At 46.6% G+C, this 21,623-nt stretch overlaps 1 protein-coding gene across 1 annotated transcript in view; it reads right to left on the reverse strand.

The window, feature by feature from the left end:
• The window catches only part of RB1 (RB transcriptional corepressor 1), a 1,321,361-nt gene that overhangs the window by 825,889 nt on the left and 473,849 nt on the right, over nt 1-21,623 (reverse strand). Inside the window, exon 12 of the mRNA XM_086934987.1 lies at nt 3,764-3,851. Within this exon, the coding sequence (XP_086791113.1) occupies nt 3,764-3,851 (88 nt within the window). The remainder of the gene's footprint in view (nt 1-3,763; nt 3,852-21,623) is intronic.

Below are 21,623 nucleotides of genomic sequence, written 5' to 3' on the forward strand. Positions count from 1 at the left end.
TGACAGCTTGTCGGATTATCCGCTTCCGGTTCCAAGTGCGCGTTATCCAGCTTTACAGACATCCGTTGGCACAGGACGGCAAAGTGAGAGCGGAGCGCCCCAATGGCGGCCATTACGGACCTCAGTGTTGGTGTACCGTCAGTATCCCCCATCTCCTCCGGCATGAGACGAGGCAGGATTCGGATCCCTGAAACACCGTCCAGGAACCAGGCACACACGGGGATTATGACAACATCGAGTGCTCACACAACAGGCAGGGTCGGTATTTCGCCACTCGCGGGGGCCAGCCCGACAACCCGGGCTCCCCAGGGGGTCACCGGGCATAGGACCTACGACCGTGGTCACCGATATCACATGCGTCACTGTGCCGTGTCCTTGAATGAAGCCGATTACTCAGTTGCCAACTGGAATTAGAAGGTTTGGACCGAGGTCGGGAGACCGGAAGCAACCCTGGTCCCACAGCCGATGTTGATCACATCCAACCCGGATGGGTCAGAAATCGAGGTCCCGGTGGAAGCTCTGGAATGGGCCGAGAAGTAAATTCGACGTAACTTTGTCACCCGGTAAGTTGGAGGGTCCGGGTTTGCATCGCAGGAGTCAGGAGCACTTCATACGTGTGGGAGTCCGGCGTGCTTGAAGGATAAAGGGCAGGATATACGAGCTGCCGGTGGAGGTCGGCGGGGCCGGGAGCTTATGCGGCCATCTTGGATCGTAGCGTAGCTCCTCCTACCCGTGATCAGGTTTTAACAGTGTCCATGTACTGCAGCTTTCCTTCAGTACATAGGCCATCTGGGCAAACCAGTCTTAGCAAATGAGGGGAGCACAAAGGATCCTTTTGTATTAACTTATTTTATTTATTTAGGAATACATACAGCGCATAGCTGCCCCAGCATTGGGGCGTCCCAGCGCTACCCAAAGAACAGGTGCCTATAGTTTGCTCCACCAATCAAAAACAATTACGCCGGAAAGAGCCAGGTCTTTATAGCCTTTCGAAAAGCCAGATTGTTCTGAAGTCCTCTAATGGAGATCGGAAGGGAATTCCATAGGTGGGCCGCCTGAACCTTAAAAGAGTGGCCACCAGCTCTGGCTCTTTGAAATTGGGGGTACAGACCAATCCCAAGTTGGCAGAGCGCAGAGGGCGATTCTGAACATATTGGACTAACAGATCCACTAAGATCGGAGAGCCCTGTTGTATCAGGATTTTGTGGGCTACACACAGAGACTTAAACTGGATTCTTTTAGCTATTGGTAACCAATGAAGCTTAGGCAAAAAATTAGATACCGAACATGACTATGGGAGTGCCAACAAAGCGCGTTTAGCAGCATTCTGAATTCTTTGGAGGTGTAGAATACAAGATTTGTTGGTGCCTAGATAAAGGGAATTGCCATAAAGTAACCTGGCTAAAATTGTAGCCTGGAGAATGGTTTGGCGGATTTTTAGTTCAAAATATTCAAGCAGGAGTTTCAACCCTCTTAAAGAGTCCAAAACAGGACCCTGCAAGAGCTTTGGATTGGGTATCAAAGGAAGGATCACTATCTATCCAAAAACCTAAATTCTTAACAGCCTCTTTAGGCAGTGGCGCTGGTTTGAGTTTATCAGGCCAACACTGTTCTGACCAAAGAGCACTGTCTCTCCCTAGCACAAGAATTTCCGACTAAGCAGCATTAAGCTGCAAGCAATTTGCTGTCATCCAGTCAGCAATTTCTAACAAGTCCTCTTTAAATTTGAAGAGATTGTTTTTGCACTTTTTTGAGAAAGCAATGAATGACTAGCTGGGTGTCATGGGCATATGATACCAATGACATCCCTCTTTTTTTGGCTACCATTGCTAGGGGTTGGACATAGATGTTAAAAAGCGCAGGGCTCAATATCGAACCCTGTGGGACCCCATGCTTAATGGCATACGCCTGCGAATGGTAAGGTGGCAAAGCAACTTGAAAGGTTCTGCCTTCCAGAAAAGAACCGAACAAGGCCAAGGCCAGCCCCCTAACCACGATATCCTGCAGCCTACCTAAAATTATGTCATGGGAAACAGTGTCGAAAGCGGCACTTAAATCCGACAGAATTAAGGCCGCAGAGTTCCCGCCATCTAGGCTGCTATGGATATCCTCTGTCACAGCCAACAGCACCAACTCTGTGCTGTCATGGGGGCGAAAACCGTTTTGAGAGGGGTCAAGGATTTTGTTCTGCTCTACAAATTCAGCCAATACTGTATTTACATAGGATTCTGTGGCCTTAGCTAAAAAAGGAATCTGGGAAATCGGGCGAAAGTTACCCGGATCCGGAGGCTAGGGAAGGCTTCTTTAGAAGAAAAATAACTTTTGCATGCTTCCATGTTGCAGGCAGTGATGCAAGGGACAGTGACAGATTAATCAATTCTCTAACCACTGGTAAAATTGCGTTGAGAACTTGACGAAGTTGGTCTGGTCTCAAAAGATCGGCTGAGGAACCGGATTTGATTTTGAGACAGAGGGATTCAGTCTCAGAGAGAAAGAGTGGGGGAAAAGAACACAACGTTGGTTCAGAAATGATTGATCTGTCCTCAAGCTCAACTACTCGATCAGTGTTGGCCCTCAGTTTATGGCGATACACCTGACATAACACATCCTGGCTGCAACAATAATGGCAGGGATGGGGAGAAAGGTGAACAGCACAGGGAAATGATGGTGGACATATTTGACAATTATTTTAATGTATATGCAGTCGGTCATGTCAACCTAGCTTTGTTCGCGGTTTTACAAATACAATAGGGGACTCCTAGCCTGATGGACCTGAGGCTACCCTCTACCCACAAATACATCACAATTAAGCTACAAATAAACAGACGTTCATACATCTCACATATCGATGAAAGTGTGGGGCAAAGATTTTGCAATCTACCTACATAAATTCACCTTGAAGGGCCAGTTAGTAGCATCTCAATCTTAGGGTACAAGTTAAAAGACCTGAAGCAAGCTACTATTAATCAGCTGCCATCAACTCTTAGTTGTGTCATGACATGTAGATGGAAGTCATCAATCCTAAAAGTAGTACTACTTTGGGTGGAAGACAAGTCAAGGGACACAGGAGCAGGGAAATCCTTGAGCCACGAACCTCATCTTGCAGCATTTGTTTAAACAAGGGCTCCTTCTGTCCCATTCCCACAGTAAATGGGGACAATATGCTTTTACTTGCACTGCAGAAGCAGTGATAGCAGACTAGTATTTAGCAATGAAAGTGTAAATACAAAGATTGTGTAAAGAAATACAATGACATTAACGGGAAAATAATATGCCCAGTCTGAGTCAATTGTCAATGATTGAGGAATTTTAAGACTGAAGTAAAAAATGACCGGGAAAAATCTGAAATAAACCATAGCGCAGATTAAGCATCCATGCAAAATAACGTTACAGGTAAGGAAAATCTTTACGATTACATTGCACTTAAGAGGAATAGTTTTCAAATAACCTAATACACGGCATTTTACATAAGGTGACCTCTATTGGAGGTAAGTAGCCATATTAATTTTGCAGTTCAAATATATCTGCAAGAGTCTAAAATGAACTGTATGTTGAAACACTGAAAATAACGACACCAGTGTTCAACACGGTCTACTTAACTTAAAATTAAAAGCAATGTTATGTTATGTTACAGAAACTTCTAAAGCGCACGGTTACCCAAGTGTGTCTTGGCGCTGCAATAGCACAGGCTGAAAACATTTTTATAGTTGTCAAACTCTAATCTATTTATTTTTAATAACTGAAATTTCATATAGTTACTTACATTGAAGTACGCCTTGAGAGTGGGAGAGGGCTGGTCACTTGCATAGGCTAAACTATTCATTAGGTTTTGAATGGTATTCATGGCGGTCCTACAACACAAAAAACATACAAACATCAAATTCAAGAAAGGTAACATTTTGTGTTACAAAGGTAATTTCTGATTGGTTTTCAGCCATTTTGAGGATGAAACACTTTGTCATTCTCAAAAGTCTGTTCAAACATCATAATGAATGGGTGTCCATGGTTGGCAAAATAAGGAAAAAACAGATGTACACAAATGAAATTATAAGTGAAGAATGGTACAATAAGGGAATCAGAACTGTATGTTGGGTGTTTCAATGCATCTCTCTTAAAATTCACTCTACCATTTAAATGTTAGGCAAAGCCGACTACAACAAAATGACAATACCTCAGCAGATACTCTTGAAACTAGTGCCTCCACTCTCCCCATCACACTCTCATATCGGAAATGACTCATTCTATCCAATCTCAGGCTTTTTCATGCAGAGTATGGTGGTGTGGATTCACAGATAAAACATTTGACAATTACCGCTCCAGCAACATCTTTCCTATTACACAGTCTATCAGGAAAAGTCCAACCAAGAGGGTGCTAGGCACATACCTTGCCAACTGGCAAGGTAGGGTTGGGGAAGGTTAGCAGATTTCTCTGCTGCACTTCCACTACCCGGTCCACTAGTGGGACACAGAGTGGAAGAGTACTTTGATTGTGAACTCAAACTCTAATGTGCATCTTCTGTGGGGGTAATTCAAAGAGATGTGGGTAGCCTATGTTAAAGTAGCCACATTCACTAGGTGTAAGAATGAGAAAATTCATACCTTGACCTCTGATAGGATCCCCCCTACGTCTCTATGTCACTGAAAGAGTTACAGGGGTTTAACCAAAGGGAGGGAGCATTAGGAATCAATGAGAGGGAGCAGTAGGAATCTATGCGAGACAGTAAGAGCAGAAGATGTCGCTCTCTGCACTTGACCCTACCTCTTGGTGGCCAACAGCCCCCTGCTTTTCCCCTGCGTTATGTGCTTCCTCAAGGTTCAAGAGGAAGAAAGCTGCAGGTTGCACCTCTCCACCTCCTAACCTTAGGTCCAAATGCTTGCCATCCAGTAGCATGCAAGCATCCCAGGCCTATTATGAGACTTTTGGTATCAGCCCTGGCTTGTTGTGGGAGCTATTGGTATTTTGTGCCACCGCCGGCATTGTAGTGGCCACTTCTGACATAATGATACCAAAGTCATGTTGTGGGCATTCTAGGAATCATGGCTGCCATCACTGATACAATGATAACCATCCAACACATAGCTGTGGTCATACCTCTCTTAATGGTGGCGAACACTGGCACATTGACAGTCCTAGCAATACTATCAGTATACCTACCATATTGGTGCATGCATGGCACTATGGTAAATATATCTGGCATAATGATGGCCATCTTAAAAATAGCAGTGGTTCTCTTTGGCATATCTGTGGCCAGACCTGACAAACTGTACCCTGATATAATCTGGGCACCTTTGGCACCGTAGTGGCCATTATTGGTGTAATGGCTGTTTACCTTGCTCACAATGACCCTGTCATAACGTAACCGCATTTGGCAAATTTTGAGCATTTTTGTGATAATGCTGGCCCATCACAGATGAGGTTGGGCTATCCTTTTCATAATGATAGCTATGTCTTACTTGCAGCAATATCTAGAGTATAAAGGACATTGCTAGTGTATGATGGGCACAGCTAGCATAAGATGAAAATCTCTGACATTTGGTGGCTTACTGCAAACTTATGATGGCCATTCTTAACATGTGCTGGTGATACAAGGTCATTTGAGCAGAATATGCCATGTCAGAGAAAAATATAGGTCAATACTCAACGTAGTGACAAGCTTATGTTTGGGGTCAAAACACGAATGGATTGAAAAAGAAAAGCTAGTGCTGGAGGAGAAAGGGAGTTACTTTGAGACAATAACATACATTTCTCTTAGATGATTAGTAGATCTGGCAAAAATTAATAGCCGATTGGACTAACCTATGTGCACTGGGCAAGGTCAAGTTATAGTTCAAGCGAAAAGTGTGTTACCTGAGTATAGTCGGAAGGCAGGCATTTGATGTTAGAATGTATCTGCAAGCAGGATAAAGTATTGTATTTTCATATTTTCACTTGTATCGTTTAAATGTGTATTTTAGAGCAGCTCACATTCTGTAGAATACTTATTGTCCATGTTTTGAGGTTACAGGGCCCTTGCTGGTGCGATTCTTATTGCATAGCTCAAGTGGAAGCATTTAATCATCTATATTGAAATAGTGGTTGCTGACAATATTTACTGGTGTAACCTTAGATATACGCATGTTGTCTGAATCTGTAAGGTGTCTGTGGAGTAGGTCTAGTGTCTGAGCCTGTGGGGGATCTGCATAATCCTAGGTATGGCTCTGCCGTCTACGCTCCCAGATCATGAAACCTGCACAACTTTAATTTTCTCCACTGCACCCCCATCAGCAGATTCTCTGTCATAGTATCTGATTTTAAAGGAACGGATGGAACAAGGAAAGGGAGAGAAGAAGGTAGGTACATCTTGGAAAATGAAAGGAAATCATGGCAAACTACATATGTAGATTATCTGAACTGTCTGTATAGGCCTATGGTCTTCAACTATATTTTAGGGGATTTGTACAGAAAATTAAATAGTGTTTTTGCCAGTGTTCATTTCTTGAAGATGAATCTACGCCCCTGGACATGTTTAGCACACTAAAAAAGTATTACAATATTTCATTAGTGTCGTCGTCCAGAACAGCAAATAAACTTTGGTTTTTTACATATTCTTTCAAAAACCACTATACCAGATAGTATTTTACCCAATTACCAGTAACTGCTCTTTGAAGGGATAGCATTTCAAATGTGCCTTCTACCAGCTGTCCTCTCAATACAGGACAATCACAAAACAGATGTAGGGGTTCAGGGAAACCTAATAAACACAGACTAAATGGTAGCCCAGAAAAGCAGAGCTACATCCCCAGATCTGTTTCAAATAAATAATTTTCCCCAAAAAATGTTTGGCAAGATAAGTTATAGCCTTACTTCCAAACAGAACCCGCTTACCGAAAACTGAACAATTACCTTTAATAATCTTCATAGGAAAAAAATCATATCACAAAACAGTGCAAGTTAGGAGATAACAAGTGTAGAAATATGACCTGCAGAAGTCACAAATGTACTATCTTGGGTTATTGAATTCTCTACTGCAGTGTGAAACGAGCTAAATGCTGGAGGCCCCATTCTTCTCTACACAGAAAGTATGGTGATTGGCCAATAGTTGGTAATGGTTACTAAGTAAATGCTTAATATACTTTTTATCACCATCTCCGGTTTCCCACGGACCAGTTGTGTGATTTTGTTGTCACTGAGCGGCAGGGGTGACAGGCGTTTCACTACAGATGGAAAAAGCTAAGGAATATAAGTTGGACGTCTGCTCTTTCTTGGAAGAGGCTCAACCTGATGCGCTCTTGCTTGCAGAGGCTTAATGGGGAATCGTGTCCTGACATTGTTCAAGCTCTTCCCCCAAACTACCATATAATACGTATGGACAGAGCAAATAAAAAAAGTCGAGGTCTGGCCATCATTTTAAAGGCTAGTTTTAGCTGTTGAACCAACTCCACTGCAATATCGGAGTGGGAAAGTCTTGAATTTGCTATTTCAATGTCTTACACATCTACATTTGCAGGAGTGTTGGTCTACTTCCGGTCAATGTATTCAATCTTTTCCAGAAGCAGCGTTTAATTTGGCTACTAAGTAAAGCCATTTTACGATAGTGGGGGAGTTAAACCTGCATCTAGATACCTAGTAGTAAGTTTCAGGCATGATCTAGCAGCGATCCAATTGGAACAAATGGTCTGGGGGCCCAAGCATGCAAGAGGCCATCTTTTGGATCCTATATTCATGAACAATCCTCTACTACAGGTTTTATACCCCGTAGCACTCCCCTGGACAGATCATTATTTAATCCCTGTAATCCTCAGGAAACTTAGACCTACCCCTCTCCAGAAATGTAAGAGAGTTAAAGATCAGTTATTTCCTAAGCTAAATCGATAGTTGAAGAGGCTTTTTAAGTTCATTCTCACATTGTCTGGATTCAGACCATCAAATGGCCAATAATATGATTACTGAATGGTTGACTATATCCTAAAACCAAACAATCCCCAAGAAGGTCATGAACCAAAAACCTAAAAATAAATCGGCCCCATGGTACTCGTCTCATTTTGGAACTCAAACAAAAAAAAGATTGCAGATTACGGAGAGAGCATGGAGGAAGAATTATAGTGAAAATAAAAAAAATCATACTATCAGGAAAGGACCTATCAAACTGAAATTCGTCACACCCAGGCTTCCTTCTTTGAGCCTAAAATTAATAATGCAACAAACTCCACCAGAGAGAAGGTCAGAATGACAAAGTCCCTTTTGGGTCCTGTCAGGAATACCCAGGTGTCTGAACCATCAATTGATAAGTGCAATGCTTTAGATTATCATTTTAACTCTAAAATCTTAAACCTTTATCAATCATTCCAAAAGGATAATGAAAATAATATATCTCCATCCCACTGAAGGTTGGCGAGAATGGCTGTTTGTCCACCCTCTCCCAATCCCCTCCCCTCTCCTTGCAGGAGTTTACAAGCCTTTTTGGGAAAATTAAATCTGGGTACCCTCTTGACCCGGCGCGAATGAGAATCCTCACTTTTGAGCAGGAAATTATCTTTCCCATTCTGTTAGAATTGGTCAATCTTTCCCTGGAAACAAGCTTAGTGCCTTTACCATGGAAACCTGAAATGCTCAGAGCAGACGTAATGAAACCTGTTCTTTACCCCCATCCTATTTGGCGAATTACTGTCCAATATCCCTGCTTCCAGGTGCAAGCCAAGTGAGGGGCAAGTATGTGAAAAGATTTTTGACAAAGTTTCTTGAAGAAAATTCAATCTTACATCATACACAAATGAGCTTTCGTCCCAAGCATAGTAGAAAGTCTGCTCTACTGGCATTGGTGGAAGAGGCAAAAAAAGAGAATGAATCGGGGCAGCGGTAGTTATTGTGTCTTTGATCTTAGTGCAGCCTTTGACACTGTTGACCATTCTATACCTTTAGATAAAGTTGGTTGGGCTGGTGTCAAAGGGAAAGGCCGGGAGTGGGTTGGATCCTTTTTTTTTTTTATTTGAGCAAGGAATGCAAAAAAACCCAAAACAAAACAGTCAATCACTAGTACCCAAAGCAACAAAAAACACATATATAACATGTTGTCCAGTTCCACATCCAGCCAAACATCAGAGTCAGCAGCCATAACATTTTTAAATTAAATTGTCAGCTATAGGAGTCCAGATCTTCACCCCCATAGCCCTCTTTCTTCTTCCCTTATTTTTATATATGGCCATTTCTAAATTATACATTGCTAATAAGCGAGTACGCCAGCTAAAAAAAGAGGGCGGATCCGAATTGATCCACTCATTTGTGATACATGCACGAATCACAGCCATACATATGAATACAAAATATTCAGTAGTGTCTGAACTAACTTGGGAGGAAACTTCTAAGCTAACACGATCAATACTAATTCAGCAGTTATAATTACTGGTATACCCAATATCAAATTTAAAAATTGTTCAATTGAGGCAAAAAAACAGATAACTTAGGGCACGAGTAAAACATATGCATATCGTCAGCAGAATATTGACCACATCTATTACATTTAATTCCTACTGTGGTGCTCCATTTAGCTACCTTTTTCGGAGTATAATACAAATCAAAAATAGCCATATAATGCTGCACACGCATCCTCCCTGTCACTAATACCAGATTAGCTAACCTCACTGACTCAGCTATATTAACTGCTTCAACCCCCAACTTGGTTGCCCATATAAGCTGACGACTGTCAAGATCGTCTGGTAATGCTGTAATTAGACAGGAATAATATTGACCAATTGAAGTCTTGTTCCCCATACTGTCAACCAGAGGAAATTTCCTCCATTGCTGTTCTGATCCAGAGGCCACAGATTTCATAACGCTACGAATCTGAAGATATTTAAAAAAATCATCCTTTGCTAAGCCATTCTTCTTTTGAAGCTCACTGAACGAAGCTATTTGACAATCTTGTAGCAAATCCCCCAGGCACAAGATCCCCCTATACTTCCACCCACTTGCAATTTGATCTCGAAGATGTATGGCAATATCTCAGCTGCCGTTAACGGCATATACCTATTAACTTTCGGAATCCCCATCAAACGTTTGATTGATTTCTATACCACATAAGCTGCATTTAGGATTTTAAATCTTGTTTTTTTTAAATATCTGGGTTCGAATATTGAGATCAGACAGCCCTTGATTGATTCACACATACCAAATTCGAAGATAGACGGAGCATGGCAAGGTAGAATTCGGGCTCTATCACCCCCAACTAGCGGACTGATATATTGTAATACTGCTGCCACATAATAGTAAAAAAAAACGGTATACCCCACCCCCTTCGCTCATTCGGCTGCACTAGCTTTTTATACCCTCTTCTTTGCCTCTTATATCCCCAGAGAAATCAAGACAAAATCCTTTCATTTTTCCTAAAGCACACCATAGGAAATGTGATGGGAATTGTGCGAAACATATACAAATATTTTGGCAATATTAACATTTTTAAGACATTTGCTCTGCCATACAGCGACAGGTGTAGATGATCCAATCTCTCTAGTGTTGTGTTCACTTTTGTCAAGACCACATTCATGTTCTTTTCTGGGATATTGCAAACCGGTAAAGAAATCCTAATGCCTAGATAATTCACCTCCGACACAGTGGTTATATTAGCGGGAGGTTTATCTCCAACAAGCAAAATTTGGGTTTTTGAAATATTTAGCTTGTACCCCGAAAATGAGCTAAATTGAGATGCTTGTTCGTTAATGGCGGGATGTGCTGTAGCAATATCGCTAGTATTGACAACAATGTTGTCCACGTAAGCGAGGGCACGGTAACTCATCTGGCTTACAAAAATAGGTTTAATATTGTCCTCTGCAATTAATTTATTCAAAAAAAGATCAATATATAAAGCAAATAAAAGTGGGGAGCAAGGGCACCCCTGCCTTGTCCCGCGAAAGATTGAGAATGTAGCAGATTTTAAGCCATCCACCTGAATACAAGCAGTTGGTGACAAATAGAGAGCCTTCAGAGCACATAGTATTTCAGGGCCTAAATCCCTTTAGTACTAAAATGTCCCACAAATATGGCCAGGAAACCCTGTTGAATGCCGTTTCGGCATCCAACAGGGTTACTACCATCAGAGTTAGTGGCTTGCACCCAGTCGCACAAGTTACTACTTGTGTAACGATATATATGTAAGAGACATTAGTTAGTGATAGATTCCTTACCTTAGAATATCCCCAGGCGTCAGAGTGGATCCGGAAATTTTTGCGTAGCAATACCCCTGCGCGTCGGTAGGCTTCGTCTGCGGCTCTGCGTCCGTCGTCGGCGTCGTTAGCGCCGGAATGACGTAGTCGGAGTACTTAGACGCCGCTCATGCGCGCTGACGTCAGTTCTGATACACAGCTTTTCCGAGCCAGATACGCAGAGCCATGATAGAACCAACACTGGTGCCATGAAACTAGGGCCCTGAAAGGGGATGACCTTAACCCTATATATCGGTTCGCAGAACGGGGAGGATGGGTGGGTCGGTAAGGAATCTATCACTAACTAATGTCTCTTACAGATATATCGTTACACAAGTAGTAACTTGTGCATCTGAAAGAGACACGTTAGTGATCGAATCCTTACCTTAGAATAGATACCCCAGCAATACCAACCCCACTGGTGGGTCTGCGAACCAATATCACACCAGAAAGTCCTGGAGGACGGTACGGCCAAAGAAGCCATCCCTCCGGACTTGACTGTCCAGGCAGTAGTGTCTCGCGAATGTGTGCAGCGAGGCCCACGTCGCTGCCTGGCAAATGTCCTGTAAGGGGACTCCTCGGCCCAGGGCAGTTGTCGTTGCCGTGGCACGAGTGGAATGAGCCCGCAATCCAGCAGGGGGCTCCTTTTTCGCCATGGAGTAACATGCCTGGATACACAAGATGATCCACCGCGAAATGGTCCTCTTGTGTACTGCCTTTCCCTTCTTCGCGCCCACGTAACCAACAAAGAGTTGGTCATCCGCCCGGAATTGGCGTGTGCGATCTAGGTAATAGAAGAGCGCACGTTTTGGATCCAGCAGGTGGAGCCTCTCTTCCTCTTTCGAGGGATGCGGAGGCGGAAAGAAGGTGGGCAAGGTAATGAACTGCCCGATGTGGAAGGCCGTGACAACCTTGGGCAGAAAGGAAGGTTGTGTACGCAACATCACTTTGTCAGGATGAACAGATAGGAAAGGTGGAGTAGAAGAAAGAGCCTGGAGCACACTGACCCTCCTGGCAGAGGTGATGGCGACCAGGAAAGCAGTCTTCAATGTGAGAAGACGGAGAGGACAGTTGTGGAGCGGCTCAAAGGGAGCACACATCAGATAAGTGAGAACAAGATTCAAGTCCCACTGGGGCATCACAAAGGGAACAGGAGGGAACATGTGTGTGATGCCCTTCAGAAATCTATTTACAATGGGGGACTTGAATAAAGAGGGCTGATCAGGTAGCCTTAAGAAGGCGGAAAGAGCAGAAAGGTACCCTTTAAGAGTGCCCAGAGCAGAGCCCTGCTGGGCATGTGAAAGAAGAAAGAGCAACACTTCCGACAGGGGTGCAGAGAGAGGATCCACAGCCTTTGCTGTGCACCATGCCACAAATCTGTTCCAATTGCAGGCGTATACCGACTTTGTGGAGGGACGCCTGACTGCCAGAATGATATCACAGACTTCAGGAGGCAAGTCAAATGGCTTCAACTGTCGCCGCTCAATCTCCAAGCTTGTAGGTGGAGACTGGACAGGTTCGGGTGCAGCACCATCCCCTGCTGCTGCGACAGAAGGTCCTCCCGAAGAGGCAGACGAATTGGGGGATCGACTGACATGCTGAGTAGCTCGGGATATCAGTATCTTCATGCCCAGTCCGGAGCCATTAAGGATAACCTGGGCCCGGTCGCGCCTGATCTTCTTCAGCACTCTGGGCACAAGTGGTATAGGCGGAAAGGGGTACAATAGACCGCAACTCCACTCACGACGAAAAGCGTCTCCGAGCGAGTGCCGCCTTGGAAATTCCAACGCGCAGAACTGATGACATTGCGCGTTCTCTTCTGTGGCGAATAGATCTAACCAAGGCTCTCCCCATTGCTGAAAGAGACCTTGCACCACGTCCGAGTTCAGACGCCATTCGTGATCCATCATGCACCGACGGCTGAGTTCGTCCGCCCTGGCATTCAGAGAGCCTGCCAGGTGTTGAACCACCAGGGTCACGCCCTGATGTTCCAGCCATTGCCATAGGCGCAGAGCCTCCTGGCATAGGGTCCACGACCCCACTCCGCCCTGTTTGTTGCAGCACCACATGGCGGTGGTGTTGTCGGTGAACACTTGCACTATACTCCCCCGGACAGAGGGGAGGAATGCCTTCAGTGCTAGACGAATCGCCCGCAGCTCCAACATGTTGATATGGAGCTGGGACTCCGCCGGAGACCAGAGGCCTCTGATCTCCGCCTCTCCCATATGGCCTCCCCAGCTCTGGAGGGACGCGTCCGTCACAACCACGTGCTCCGGGTGGGGTAGGGAGAGGGATCTGCCACTGACCCAGTCGCGGTCCGTGAGCCACCACTGCAGTTGATTCGCAGTGCCCTCCGAGATCAAGACATGATAGGACAGGTTGCCCTGATGCTGGGCCCACTGAAACTTCAGGTCCCACTGCAGAGCCCGCATCCGCCACCTGGCGTGATGCACCAGAAGGATGCAGGAGGCCTTCAGCCCCAGAAGCCGCAGCGTCAACCTGACCGAGACTCGGGATAACGGCTGGAAGATGGGAATCAGAGCCTGAATATCCCGAACCCGCTGTTCGGGTGGGTAAACCCGAAACTGCGCCGAGTCGAGAACCGCTCCGATGAAGAGGAGCTTCTGAGAGGAACACAGGTGGGACTTCGGCACATTGATGGAGAACCCCAGCAAGTGCAGGAGATCAGCCGTAGTCTGGAGGTGGGTGACTACTACCTGGGGCGAGCCCGCCTTCAACAACCAGTCGTCGAGGTAGGGAAAGACTGATACCCCCTGCCTGCGCAGATGAGCTGCGACCACCGCCATCACCTTCGTGAACACCCGTGGGGCGCTGGTAAGGGCCGAAGGGGAGCACGGTAGACTGAAAGTGCTCTTGGCCTACCGTGAACCGCAGGTAACGCCGGTGGGCCGGCAGGACGGGGATGTGGAAATAAGCGTCCTGCAGGTCCAACACTACCATCCAGTCTCCCGGGTCCAGGGCAGCCAAGACCTGAGCCAAAGTCAGCATCTTGAACTTCTCCTTCCGGAGGAAGCCGTTGACGTTCCGCAGGTCCAAGATAGGGCGTAGGTCCCCTTTGCCCTTCTTGGGCACCAGAAAGTAGTGGGAATAACATCCACACCCTACTTCTGGCCCATCAACGTGCTCGATGGCCCTCTTGGCCAAGAGGGCCGTGACTTCCTCTTGCAGAAGTTGCGAGTGATCCCCCGACACGCGGTGGCATTGCGGTGGCATGGATGGAGGGGGGAGGAGTAGCCCCTTCGGACAATCTGCAGCACCCACCTGTCCGAAGTGACTGTGTGCCAGTGGGAGAGGTGATGGCGAACCCTGCCTCCCACAGGCGTCACATGGGCCTGAAAACACGGACTAGGAAGGTTTGGAGGCAGGTGCTGCTGAGGGAGGTGTGGACTGGCCTCGCCGTGGTCCCCGACCGCCGCCACGGCGGTTTCCACGCCCGCCACCGCGCTGTTGGACATTCTGCGGCGCGTGGCTGGCAGTACGTGGGGGGGGCGCCCCTTCCGTGGCCACGAAAGGAGCGAAAGGCACCCGATTGCTGGCGTGGGGCCGTGAGGCCCAAGGACTTGGCCGTAGCCCTGGAGTCCTTGAAACGTTCCAGTGCATGGTCTGCCTTGTCGCCGAAGAGGCGACGGCCATCAAACGGCATGTCCAGGAGAGTGGCCTGGACATCGGCCGAGAAGTTGGCGGACCTCAACCAGGCGTGGCGTCGAACCGCCACTGTCGTTGCCATCGCCCTGCCCAGTGAGTCCGTTGTATCCAGCCCACACCGGATAGAAAAACATGCTGCATCGCGGCCTTCCGCAAGGGCTTGGCCGAGTTTAGCCTGGACCTCCTCCGGGCATTGTGGCAGCACCTCCGCAACCGTGTCCCACAGAGTGTGGGTGTAGCGGCCCAAGAGACAGGGGGTATTCACAGACCGCAGCCCTAAGCTAACAGACGAGAAAACCTTCTTCCCGAACTGTTCGTATCTCTTGGATTCCCTGTCGGGCGGGGCCGACGGGGATGCGGTCTGGGAGTTGGAGGCCTGGATGACCAGACTCTCGGGGTGGGGTGGGTGGACAAAAAGCATGGGTCGCCGGGGGCCGGGCGGTAGCGTCTGGCCACGTTCCTATCCACAGGCGGACCTGTGGCGGGCTTGGACCAAGTGCCCACAAGAACGTCACACAAGGCCTCATTGAACGGCAGCAGGGGCTCACTGGAGCTTGACTGCGGTTTGAGGACCTCTGTGAGGAGGTTAGTCCTCACGGCCGTGACGGGGAGCTTAAGGTTTAAGGCCTTAGCTGCCTTCGTCAACACTACACTATATGTAGAGCCCGCCTCCGAAGCCACAGTCGGGGGTGAGCTAAATCCAGTGTCTGGCGAAGTGTCAAGACCACTGTCCTCCCCAAGCTCATATGTCCAGTCCTGTTGAGACTGGCAATCTAGTGCCAGAGGGTCCTCAGACCCCTCCCAATCTTCCTCATCACCTGTGTCCCGCAAACCAGGATTAGTAGACAGGGCCTCCTCGTGGAGATAAAAATCCCCAAAGGCCAACGGAATCGGCGCCCAGCGGCGCCCTTCCGGCGCCTGAGTCGGACCGCAGGAAACATTGGGGGCGGCAACCACAGTGGGCGCCAGGGGCGACACCCGTGGGGACGGCGCCGGTGAGGTCGTAAGGTCGACCGGCGACGTCCCGGATCCGGAGCCGGATCCGGCGAGGTCCTGCGGCGCCTAGACCGAAGTCGCCGGCGGCGTCGGGGCCGAAGCGCCCGACTGCGTTGGGGCCGAATCGCCCGACCCGTTAGGTACTCCAGACGGAGCCGTTGGGCCCGAAGGCACCACGGGAACCAACTGAGAAGGGAGGGCCCTCATCGCCATGAGGTACCTCTCGACCTCCTCCGGCGTCGCGCCGTGCCCAGGGACCCGAAGGTGTGGGGCAGGCGGCGACGCGAGCGACTCCCGCGGAGCCGCGTGGGCGGTGTCGTCCGAGCCCCCGGCCGCATCGTGCGAGCATCGGGGTGGGTCGGAGGATCGATGACGTCGCTCCGACCTCTCATGCCTCTTACCTGAGGACTTGGAACCAGACGACCGGTGTCCACTCCCAGAGCTTCGATGACTCCGACCTCGCGACCTGTCCCTCGACCTCCCGTGGGACCGGGACCGGGACCTGGAGCGGCGTGGGGCCGACTGCCTCAGCTCGAGTCGCTTGCGGGACCGCTCCCACCTAGCCTTCGACGTCAGAGCCCAGCAGTCGGAGCAGGTTCGATCGTCATGGTCGAGGCCTAAGCACTTCAGGCACCGGCGATGGGGGTCCGTGACCGACATGAGTCGATCGCACTTCGAGCTTGGCTTGAACCCGGGCATCCCTGGCACCGATAGAGTCGAAGACTTGACAAAAAAAGAGTGATCAAAAGATCAAAAAGTTCAGTCAAAAATTGACTGGGGGTAGAGCTTCTTCCGGATCTGCGCTAGCTGGCGCGGAAAAAAGAAGAACTGACGTCAGCGCGCATGGGCGGCGTCTAAGTACTCCGACGAAGTCATTCCGGCGCTAACGACGCCGACGACGGACGCGGAGCCGCAGACGACGCCTACCGACGCGCAGGGGTATTGCTACGCGAAAATTTCCGGATCCAGTCTGACGCCTGGGGATATTCTAAGGTAAGGAATCTATCACTAACGTGTCTCTTTCAGATAATAAGGGCAATAAGTCGTCGGACATGATCTGCAGTGTCTCGCTCAGGAATAAATCCATGCTGAAACCTAGAGACTAATGAAGCAATTATTCCCGACAATCTTGTCGCTAACATTTTAGAATATAATTTGCTATCCGCACTGATCAAAGATATGGGTCGGTACGATGAGGGCATCAAAGGTGGTTTGTCTTTTTTCAAAAAGATCGTGATTATAGAGTCACTCCATGACGGTGGTGTATTCCCCTTTTGGCCCTCCAAAATGACAGCCAAAAATTCATCATTAAGTACCGATTGAAAAACCTTAAAAAATTCCTGAGGAATGCCATCCGGGCCTACCGCCTTACCAACAGCCAATGAAGTCAGGGTAGCATCTACTTCCTCCCACATAATAGCACTATCCAGTTTGTCCCTCTCGTTAGCTGTTAATGAAGATATTTCCATATCTGCCATAAAATCTAGTAAACTATCTTTGCCTCCATTTATCACCTCCTCCGCATACAGTTGACTATAAAATTGGCGGAAAACCTAGAGTACTTCTAACGGTTTATCGTAGATTATTCCTGTGTCACCCTGTATACTATTGACCCTATTCAGCACTTCTCTCTGACGCAACCTCTTTGCCAGAATTTGCCCAGAATTCTCACCCACCTCATACATCTCTGCTTTATGAATTGCATTTTCTGCTGCTAGCTTGGTAGCAAAGTTCTGATAAAGGCCCATCTTCTGAGAAGTTAATTCCTTCATTATCAAGTCGGTATCTTGTCCTCTAGCAATTGCTGACGTAAGTAGTGTTTCACTATCCCGGAGTTTCTTCACATCAGCATGGAATGATTCACACATTTTTTGTTGTTTGTTAATTGATAAGCTTAAAGTTTCTCCTCGTACCCCAGATTTAAAAGCATCCCACACCATAGGGATAGAGGCCGAGCCACGATTAATTAAAAAAAATCAACGATCCATTTCCCCATATATTCAATATATTGTGAATCAAGTAACAATTCACGCTCAAAAGTCCAAGGCCTCGGGGAGGAGGAGATTTGGGCTTCTAACTAGAATAATCGGGTTATGATCACCAATTATTTTAGGCAGAATATCAAACTTTGCATTGTTAATTAATCCTGCCGTAATGAAAAAATAGTCTAGGCGAAGATATTTTTGGTGAGGTACAGAAAAGAATGGATTGCATGAAATGCCCGTCCCTTTTACATGGCCTACATCACATAGCCCAAATTTTTTAATGAGCCCTCTAGTTGCTTGGAAAACTTTATTTTTCCTCCCATGATACACAAAATCACTAGATATATCCACCTTCCCATCCAGGTGAAGATTAAAATCCCCACACAAAATTAAGGGGGAGGGCCAAGCTGCTAACTCGATGCTGAGATGGTTCATCATAGCGGGGTCATCCAGATTGGGACCATATATTGTACATACTGTCCAGGAGGAACCTTCCAGACACAGCTCTGTCATAACCCAGAGACCGTAAGTATCTTCTTTTACACGTTTACATTTACCCCACCCAAGTCTTTGAAGGATAGCTACTCCCTTGTCTAGTACATCCTACTAAATCCAATCCCAAATCTTTAAGCCAATTCCACGGAATATGCGTCTCCTGTACACATAATAGATCAACTCGCATTGATCTAAAAAATTGAGCCATTATTCCTCTCTTTTTTTATCATTAAGCCCGCAAATATTCCAAGAGCAAAAGCGTATTCTACCCATTCTCATAAACAAATTGTCCTAGCATAACTACATAACATTTTTCAACGCCGCTTACCACCATTAACCAAAAAAGTGAGCTTTTACACCTTTTATTCAATGCGTTTTGATTTTTGCTTGTATTTAGTAATTTTTTTCTGCAATTCCTTGCCCCCCTCACCCCCCACACCGCCCCCCCTCCCACCCCCTAACCCACCCTCACGCACCCAACAAACCACCCAAAAGAGGCATAGGGACTGAGCAGTCCCCATAAGTAATGGAGAGAAAGGCTAAATTGCTCTCCCCCAACCCCCCCACTCCCACTGGCTGAAGTTCAGATAAAGAAAAGAAAAAACACAGCCACACACAACCAACATTCTTAGTAGCGCATAACACGAGTAATCCTAAATGGTTCCCAAGAAATCTTTAGCAACAATTTCAAAAACAAAAAATGGTGTTTTTTCTTTATAGATAATTTTCAATTTTGAGGGATTCAGCAAATATGCCTGGGCTCTCTTAGCTTGAAACAAAGGTATCAGTTGTCTCAAGTGCCACCTCTGCGGTACAATAGCTTGGCAATAATCGGGACGAACAAAAAAAACCTATCCCCTTACCCATTCTTTTTTTGGTCTGGCCTGGCTAAATCATACAAAGCCTCGCAAGCCAAAAAATTATTTAAGCAAATTAATATAGCCCTAGGTTTCCCATCTGGTTGCCTAGTACTGTTTGGCTTATGAAAGGGGAATCTATGCGCTCGCTGTAACTCCACTGTGTCAGTTCAGGGAAGGCTTCCGAGAACAATTCCTGAATAAATGTTGGTTCCTTTTTTAAAGGAACAAACATTTCAGTTTTTTTATAGAGATTGCTGCTCGGAAATCTTGCCAGTGGCATGTAGGGTCCCGCAGGGGTCATCACTCAGCCCCACGCTGTTTGATATACATCTTCAGCCTTTGGCAGATATTGTGGGACTTTTAAAGTCTCCTATACAGATGACACACCCAGCTGGTGTTCTCCTTTGCACCAGACTCGGACACTAACATCTAATCTTGGACACTGTCTGAAGCAGGTAGAAAGCTGGATGAACAAGTCTTGCTTTAAACTTAAATGTATCAACAACAGAATTAATAATCCTTAGGAATAATTCCAGCATCCAATAAGGTCTGGGCTTGCTCCCCCTCCCACCGCTAAGACTGTTTTAAAAAGCCTAGGAATGAGGCTTGAAGCCACACAGACTATGGAAGCCCACGCAACAAAAACAGCGGCCAGTTGCTTTGGAATGATCACACTGCTGCGCAAAATATTACCCTTGCTTGCCCAGACCTCAAGACAAGCGGTGGTTGAAGCCCTGGTCCTGTCTCGGTTGGACTATGGGAACTCCTATCTGGGGTCTCCAAAAGGTTGTTCAGAATGCAGTCGCAGGTACACAGTTTGGACTTCCTACATCTCAGTCAGTTGGACACGGTCTGAGAGAGCTTCACTGGCTTCTCATTGCCCGAAGAGTGGAATTCTAATCCTTGTGCATTGCACATCGGGTCTGCAAGGCCATGACCTGCCCATCCTACAATAACTGGTTACTCCTCACATCTCAAATAGATCACTTCGGTCACCAAATCTTCACTTGACACTCACCCCAGCTTTTCAAAAAGCAGGAAGTGGTGGTTGCGCTTTTAGGTTTAATGTAGTAAAGCTTAGGGACTCTTTGCCATTAGCTAGTCAATTAACAGAACAGGAGCTACGTTTTCGGAAAGCAATAAAAACTTAGGTCTTTAAATAATTAGCCTCAAAGGTGCTCTTCCGGTTCTGATATGAAGTGGCCTATTACTGAGGGCTAGGATGCTTCAGGGTGGTCATGCGCTCTATAAGGGATCAAAAATAAAGAGGTTAGTACACATATGCGTAAAGTTACTTATTTTCAGTAACACTCGTTCTAGTAGATTCACTATCTAATCACAGATTCCTCAAATTTAGAATATCCCCAGATGCCAGAATGGATCTGTAGAATTCAGTAGAAATGCTCCTGCACGTGGTGCCGTGTGAATCTCTGGTGACTCCGCACTGACCTGCAAGTGACAGAGCAGAGGCATATATAAGAGCAACCATTGCAAGCACAAGTCAATTTCTTGTATCTTTCGCCTTCAGCTCCCTCAGAAGCAAAGGATATAACAAATTGCCTCACATGGAGTGCAGATTCCTAACTTGGGAACGTTTTTAGATGGTAAAGACGACACTCTACAGAAAGTGTAGGTGGGAGGGCAGTGAGGAATCTGCAGTTAGATAGACTATCCAATAAAAAGAGCATTACCATAGGTAATTAACTTGTTCTTTTGACGGATATTTCTAGCCACAGATTCTTCACCTCAAAATAGACATTTTAGCAGTAGCTTTTAAATGGCAAAAGTATTTGGTTGAGAACTAACACCAAAAGTTCCTGCAGAAGTGAGCTGGCACGTGGCCTTCCCAATGGACCGGACTATCAAAGCAGTAGTGCTTCATGATCATATGCACTAACGCCCATTTGGAGCCTGGAAGCTGTCTAGAAAAGCTCCCCCTTTTGCCAAAGCTGTTGTTGAGGCCTCTGCCCTGGTGGAATGAGCCTGTGTGTTTGAAGGGGGCTGCTTCTTGGTCACTACTTAACACATCTTAATACATAGAACTATCCAATTTCACAGGGTCTTCTTTGCTCCGCCTTCCCTTTCTTTGTCCCCGAGAAACGAACAATGAGCGGATCATCTACGTAATGCTCTTTTGTGCAGTCGATAAAAGAGCCCAGGGCCCTCTTAGGGTGAAGCCAACAAAGCTTCCCCTCTACCTTTGAGGAGTGAAGGTCCAAGAAGTGCTGGCAAAAAGTAGAAAATTCCCATTTTCTGTATGGTCACCCTGTATTTTTCGCCTTTTGCTGGACCCTATGTTTTGGCTGCTGTTAAAACGCTGTCCTATGTAGAAACCTAGAGTAGAGACTAAAAAACCTACTACTCTGCATCTGGAATGGAACTAGCTCAAAAAGATTAACTATTTCTATTGATTATTAAAATCCAAATCAATATTGAAGTCAGATTT

Source organism: Lissotriton vulgaris, chromosome 8 (assembly GCF_964263255.1).
Source record: "Lissotriton vulgaris chromosome 8, aLisVul1.2, whole genome shotgun sequence".
Lineage (NCBI taxonomy): Eukaryota > Metazoa > Chordata > Amphibia > Caudata > Salamandridae > Lissotriton > Lissotriton vulgaris.